The following is a 7,610-nucleotide window of genomic DNA, read 5'->3' as shown; positions in this document are numbered from 1 at the left end:
ATGCAGAAAGTGATCACAAGCAAAATGTCTTTAACAAAAAGTAAAACAAGAGAATTAGCAGGCAGGTGGCTCAGATTAGTAAGAGCTATGCACATATTTTGTGAAACTGAAAGTATTTCTTTAAGATACACGGGAACAATCACACACAAACCCAAAGGGGAGTAAAGAGGCTAGTGCTCACAGACTCTTATGTACTTTGGAGGTATCGAGGGCAGACCAGTTTCCTGATTAACCGGGGAGAGATGCTGAAAAGACACAGTCTAAAAACAGTCAGGAGTGGTGGTACACATCTTTAGTACCAGAAGGCAGAGGCAAGTGTATCTCTGTGAGTTTGAGCCTGATCTACATGGGCTCCAGGCTAGCCCATGATACATAGACCTTGTCTCAAAAGAAAAACAAACAAACAAACAACAACAAAACCTAGAAAAACCAACCACCAACTGAACAAACAAAAATGACAATACTGGAGTCAGAAAAACAAAACAACCAAAACAAACTAGAGCAAATATACAAAATGAGACGGCAGACAGAACAAAAACAAATACAAAACAGGAAAACTGATGAAACAATACACTGAAATACATCAGTGGTTTTAAAAATGTACAATGCCATGGGCAACACCACCAGGATGGGAAGACAGGAAGCTGGTTCCCCAGATACATAGCTGAAAAAGTTCAGGACAGCCACCAGCATGCTCTGGAATTCACCTGCCAGATACTTACTGGATGGGAAGGCCAGGCCTGCCTGTTCACTGGCTTGATGATCATCTCTGCAGTATGGGAGCTGAGGGAGAGCCAATGGCCAGAGGCTGTCTTATTACTCACAGAGTGAGCTGTTACTTAAAAGCCAAGTGTCACAAGTCTACACAATGATACAACTTCAAATCCTGAAGCTATTAAAACACTAACAAAAGATTATTAGTACCAAAAGTAAACTGAAAATTAAGGCAATATAAATTAATTCATAGACATACATGTACAAAAACTTAAACAGAAATAGACAGCTAGCTGTACAACTCTTGACTTGGGGTAAGAAACTGCAGAACACAGCTGAGAACCCTCAAAGCCTCAAAGTTGAGGCTTGAAACTCACTTCCAGCCTTGAACACAAATTCCACCTGGGTCAGCACAGGAGTGGAGGGCAAGAGAATCTTTCTGACCTTGTGAGGCAGAGACCAAGATCCATTAGGCAATTCCAAGCTGCCTCCAGAGTGTCTGTACTCAGCAGCATCAGTGTGTAAGAGCCATCTCTCTGCACGGGCTCCACTCCACATAGTACTGACCTGGTGGATTAAATCTGCCTCTTCTAATGAGCACCTTTTAAACAGTCATCTGGGTTTCACTCTGTACAGTGTGTATTTAAATCTTCCCCTGGTTTTCAGGTGAATAGTCTGTTTATTTGCAGGAGCTTTTGAAAGCAAAAGGGTGAGGCAGAAGTGGGGAAGTTTTTTGTTTATTTGTTTTACTATGACATGTTAATATCATACAAATTCTTAAAATGTTTGTCACATCTATAAGTGTTACTTTTTTATTACAACTTGGAACTTAGTTTTTCCTGCTCACGTTTTATAACTTGTTTTATAGAAGAATTCAACATGGAAGTCAGTTATAATTTATAAAGAGCCACTTAAAAAGTTAACTTTTTAAACATAGCAATATATTATTTCTTTAAATAAGGAATGCTTGTCACATGAAAACATTTTAATTATACAAAACTTCCTATCTTGGTAAGAAAAAAATACTGTAGCTTTACAACAGGATGTGTAATTAACAAAGCTTCTCACACACAGGAAGCCCAGGTTTGACTGCATCGATTTAGGAGACATAAGCAAGCTGAGCTCATGAATACATTTTGAGGATCCTAAGTAATTACAGTCTCATGAGGGGACTCAGCTAGATATATGCCTAGGTGTAACCCCGGGGCGGTTCCTGACGGAGGGGAGAATAGCTCATTAGCACTAGCAGGACTGTCGGCCACCAAGTCGGGAGCTACGGTGAGGGATCAGGGCCGTAGTCTTCTTAAATTCCTGGAAGCTCCAGTGCATCTGCTCCACCTCAGCTCTATGCTGTGCCCGTGTCCGGCTCAGCTCCTGCAGGAGATGTTCATTGGTGCTGACCAGGGAGCTGGAGGATGAAAGGAGAGTAACTGCTGAGTTCTTCCCAGTGCACCACCTACGGTTGTGTCCCGACTGCCACAGCCTGGCTGAAGTCCACCAGCATAAAGACATATGTCACCTGTACACTGGCCTGGTGCTCTTAACTGTAGCAGTGCCAAGGCAACCACTTATCCCTGGCCCCATTAACTTCTTTTTACTGGCTACTGTCCCTCTATATGACCTTTGCAAACCATACATGGACACAACTAGAGCCCTTGGCTTGAGCATGCCTTCTAAAGGCACTGCTGGCCACTGTGAGCTGAGCTTGAGAATAAGCTGAAGAACTGAATAGTGATGTCTTCCTGACATACCACAGTTCTATGGCAAGACAATGATAATCTTTATGGCTAATAAATCCATATTCTGACTGTAATGACCCAATACTGCAATGTTTCTAATTCCTAGTCACACGGTTAACCATGTGGCAACAGCATGATGCAGAGCAGGATTCAGAAGCACTAGTGCTTTTCCCAAGGTGACACAATGAATGGCATCACAAGTTCAGATAAAGCAAGGCAACATTAACCTCTGCCACCTTTGAAGATGGCCACCCCACTGAATAATCTACTAGGTAGGTGCTCGCCTTGTTTGTTTAAATCACAGAAATGGCTGCTGAATAACATCAGCAAGCCCATGAGTGGGCAAAAGCCTGATCCCACTGTCTCTAGACTTCTGTATCTCATTCTACCCATATCTGGGCAGGATGCTGAAAGCACAAACACCAGGGTCCCTGGACCCAGCACAGGTGGCCTGCTGGAGTCTAGGAGTGTATCCCTTCCCCTGTCACTGCTCTAAATCAGCTGCTCAGGTTCCTTCCTTCCATTCCTCCCTTCTGGGTCTCAGCAGTCTTCTCTGCCCAAAGCCTTTCCTCCAACTCTGAAACTCAGGCCTGTCAAAGGCCAATGGAGTTACTGGACTGTAATGACTTAAAGTGAAAGCTTGGCTTAGTCTGACTGTACATGAAGGACCTTACATGTGGTCACCTAGTAAGGAAACAACAACAACAACAAATACAAGGAAGATGGGAGAGTTGGGGAAGAGCTAAGGTAACAATGACTACAGGTGAGCCCTCCTCATAAGAGGTTCCAAGAACCAAGACTGCTCCTGCTCCGATGACCTGTTCTCACTCAGGCACTTGCCTCCTTCCCAGAAGAAACTTCCTCAATAAAATGAGGGTCTGCCTTGCCCATGTTAACATTCCTAGCCTCCCCCTTCACTGACCATACAGCGGCAAGTGGAAATATAATGTGCATGTTTGTAAGTGAACAACCATGGCCTCTAGTGAGGAGAAAGTACATGCTATTAGTAGCCATGACCCAGGGGAGCAGAACACTGGACTAGACTTCACCATCTCTAACATGTACTTACCCCTCAGATTCTAGTCCATACTTCCTGGCTCATATATGCCTCAGTGTGCTCTCAGACCTCAGTGTGCTCCCAGGCCTCAGTGTGCTCCCAGGCCTCAGTGTGCTCCCAGGCCTAGTGTGCTCCCAGACCTCAGTGTGCTCCTGAGCCTCAGTGTGCTCCCAGGCCTCAGTGTGCTCTCAGACCTCAGCGTGCTCTCAGACCTCAGTGTGCTCCCAGGCCTCAGTGTGCTCTCAGACCTCAGCGTGCTCTCAGACCTCAGTGTGCTCCCAGGCCTCAGTGTGCTCCCAGGCCTCAGTGTGCTCCCAGGCCTAGTGTGCTCCCAGACCTCAGTGTGCTCCTGAGCCTCAGTGTGCTCCCAGGCCTCAGTGTGCTCTCAGACCTCAGCGTGCTCTCAGACCTCAGCGTGCTCCCAGGCCTCAGTGTGCTCCCAGGCTTCAGTGTGCTCCCAGGCCTCAGTGTGCTCTCAGACCTCAGTGTGCTCCCAGGCCTCAGCGTGCTCTCAGACCTCAGCGTGTTCCCATGCCTCAGCGTGCTCCCAGGCCTCAGTGTGCTCCTGAGCCTCAGTGTGCTCCCATGCCTCAGTGTGCTCCCAGACCTCAGTGTGCTCCCAGACCTCAGTGTGCTCACAGACCTCAGTGTGCTCTCAGACCTCAGTGTGCTCCCAGGCCTCAGTGTGCTCCCAGGCCTCAGTGTGCTCCCAGACCTCAGTGTGCTCCCAGGCCTCAGTGTGCTCCCAGACCTCAGTGTGCTCCCAGACCTCAGTGTGCTCCCAGGCCTCAGTGTGCTCCCAGGCCTCAGCGTGCTCCCAGACCTCAGTGTGCTCCCAGGCCTTAGTGTACTCCCAGGCCTAAGTGTGCTCCCAGGCCTCAGTGTGCTCCCAGACCTCAGCCTGAACACGTTTCAGGTCTATACCTCAGAGTACACTCCTTGCAGTCATCATCATATCTCATTTTTTACCAAGGGAATGCTCATTCATGTTCAAAGTCAACATGGCAATGCATGCGGGTCCTGAACACCAACTCCTGAGAGATACTGCCAGCTGTTTCTTGGTGCCTCGCACCCTGTGTCTTGGCCTCCCCCTGTGACCCACTGACGCAGGGACCTGTGGCTCTCTTGCAGCATCTGTGTGAGCTCCTGGATCTTGTCATAGTGTTCCACGTGTTGCTTCAGCTCCACAACTTCCCCAGAGAGTTGCTTCATACTTGCCTGAAGTCCTGAGGAAGACAGGAAGTAGTATTATGTAATGATGTTCATATACACATTTTGGTCATTCTGGTTTAAATTAAAGCCACAGAAAGAATATTAGAGACTCAAAGATGGGGGTAAAGAGTATCAAGGCAACATCTGCCTCCCTCTATGGGAGCTAATACTTCTGCTACCGATACCTTATACCCTAAAGCTGGCACCAGCACAAGACTCCTCCATTGGATCTGCCTGCAGAGTCTCCTTCTTCTTCAGGAAGCAACCTACATTCATTCACAAGGGAGCCTGTGGTTTAGGGTGAAGCATTATGAAGTCTATGGTGGCCATTTATTTGATGAACCCACCGATTCCTTCCTACCAGTGCTAGGGCCAATGCTCTCTTTCATTGAGTTTCCAACTTAAGGGAGGAAAGCAATACTATGTATTGGCTCCCTACATCTAAGCCAACAATACAGATACATCTATATGTAACATGGTTGTGAAACCATATAGCATCAGTAACATCAACAAAGTCAGAAAGCCAACTGTGGCAAAGGACAACAGTGGCACTAGCATATGCAAACCAGTCAGCAGTGTGCGAACATCGTGCCGATGTCAGTTAAGACAACAGCCTCCCTAAGAGCACAGATGAAAGGGATTCTGGGAAAATAGCAGTGGCAGCCTGGTCTGAGGGCCTCCCAGGAACTTCACATTAACCAAATATCAAGAGAAGTTAGATGAAAACCAAACCCCAGAGGAGTCTCAAGTCCATAACCCAAGGGACTAGGCCAAGCCCCAGAGGTACGGTAAGTGCATGACATCACTCTCTACAGGAACAATTTGTCATCAGTGGGGTATCTGACAGATATAATGTAGAAGATCCCAAAGGACCCATTTTCCTGGGCCAATGACAGGACTGTGGTAAATTAAGTGAAGGTTTCATCTTGCTAGTGAAGGGGAGACCAGATGTTCCATGTAGTCTAAGGAGCTGGGAAACCCAGTCCTGTTTAGAACAGGGTCCTCACTGGGAAAAAAAAAACCCACTTCTTTGGGGAGGACTGAGCAAAACATGACAATGGAGAGAAGGAAAGGGGAGAACCAAGAGATGCCCAAAAGGAGGCAGTTAAATTTTTGATCCATATAGTCAGAGAAGGTGCTGTAGCCTATCTCCTGAGGGAAATCCTGAAGGACAAGTGTCATGAAAATGAGTGAATCATGAAACAGAAAACTCCTGTTGCCATAACAGAAGTGTAAGGAGTCCTACCTTCTGAGAGCCAGGTCCACAGAGCAGATTCGACCCCACACATCACTTCAAAATAAGTAATGACAAACAGAAAATGACACAAGAAATAAAGAGCAACCTGAACCAGAATTATAGAATGTCAGAAAAACGTGTGCTACCTTAGCAGTAAAGAGCATTGTACTAGAAGTGAAGGCACACTAGAAGGAAAAGAGAGCCAAGACAAAATAAGTAATGTCTCACAAAAATGACCAGCATGCACAACTAACCCTGAGGACCCAGAGTGGTATGTATGCCTTCCTGGTAACAGCAGCTCTGTGGTGCTTTGAACAGGTATGGCCTCCACAGACTCATGTGTTTGATGCTTAGCCCAGGTACTGGGTCTATTAGGAGGTGTGGCCTTGTTGGAGTAGTTGTGGCCTTGTTGGATTCCTCCAACAAGGAATCCAACAAGTGTCACTGTGGGGGAGGGCTTTGAACCTTCCTATGCTCAAGCTATGCCCAGTGTGCAATCTCCTTCTTCTGTCTATGGACCAAGATGTAGAGCTTTCAGCTTCTTCTCTAGCACCATGTCTGCCTGCATGCCACCATGCTGCTGCCATGACAATAATGGACTGAATCTTTGAACTGTAAGCCAACTCCAAATTAAATGTTTTCCTTATTAAGAGTTCCTGTGGTCTTCTTATTTCTTCACAGAAATAAAACCCTAAGACAAGCTCTCAATGTGGACCTAGAACTCACTTAACAAGAGGGAAACCTAACTATCTATCCAGGGTGAGTGAAGTCATGAATCTTGGAGGAAAACTGACAATCACCACTTTACTAAACCAGCATAATCCCTAACTATACTTTAAATATCCACAGACTTATAGTCACAGATAAATGCAGTCCTCACACCTCATTAAGGAAATGCCTCTTTGCAACAGAGGGAGATCATCACAGAAAACAACAACCAATCCAAATACAAAGATGTAGCGCTCATCCCCAGTGGATACACCTACAAAACAACTCACCACATGCAGGTTTCCAGAAACACTGTGGAAGAGTGGGGTCAGGTGAGGAGGAGGGGCAAGACAAGAGATCAGGAGGCTTGCCATGAGACTGTGCTTCCAGGTAAAATTTGAAGCTACACTCATAAAGTCTCACCAACATGGCTGTCTAAACATGAGCTGAACAACAGACATGCCTAAGTGGGTGGGGGAAGGATCACGAAACTTCAACTCTATACAGAGAACTGCAGCCAACTAAGAAATGCTGGAAGTGGGAGAAAATCTTCCCCTGGGAAGAGCGCTCTAACTGGTTACCCGATACTAAATGGTCAGCCCTGAAAACATACATACAAGTAACATTATATAGCCTGAGCACGTTACATTTAGGAATGAATACACACACACACACACACACACACACACACACACACACACATATATGCACGTAGCAACAATTAATGAAAAAAGAATATGAAAAAGAAAGAGTGGCATATGGAGGGGGTTTGAGGGAGGAAAGGGAAGGGGAAAATGATATAACTATCTCAAAAAGAAAAGAAAGAAATAAGATGGGATGTCATCTGAGGAATGATACCCCCCAAACAACAACTAAGAAAACAAAATGAGAAAAAAAAACTCTAATTAAAAAAAAAAAAAGAAAAACAATGTAAAGAACTCTC

General features: G+C 45.8%; 1 protein-coding gene across 2 annotated transcripts in view; it reads right to left on the bottom strand.

Annotated features, from left to right (window-relative positions):
• Nucleotides 1–1,436: 1,436 nt before the first annotated feature.
• Nucleotides 1,437–7,610, bottom strand: part of Cep72 (centrosomal protein 72) — a 31,679-nt gene continuing 25,505 nt past the window's right edge. For both annotated transcript variants that reach the window (XM_076916314.1, XM_034523408.2), the window contains exons 11-12: nt 4,625–4,736; nt 1,437–2,122 (exon numbers count right to left, since the gene is read on the bottom strand). In XM_076916314.1, coding sequence (XP_076772429.1) covers nt 1,957–2,122; nt 4,625–4,736 — 278 coding nt within the window. In that variant the 3' untranslated portion in view covers nt 1,437–1,956. The remainder of the gene's footprint in view (nt 2,123–4,624; nt 4,737–7,610) is intronic.

Source organism: Arvicanthis niloticus, chromosome 19, assembly GCF_011762505.2.
Source record: "Arvicanthis niloticus isolate mArvNil1 chromosome 19, mArvNil1.pat.X, whole genome shotgun sequence".
NCBI classification, from domain to species: domain Eukaryota; kingdom Metazoa; phylum Chordata; class Mammalia; order Rodentia; family Muridae; genus Arvicanthis; species Arvicanthis niloticus.
This window is presented reverse-complemented; position numbering and strand designations above follow the sequence as displayed.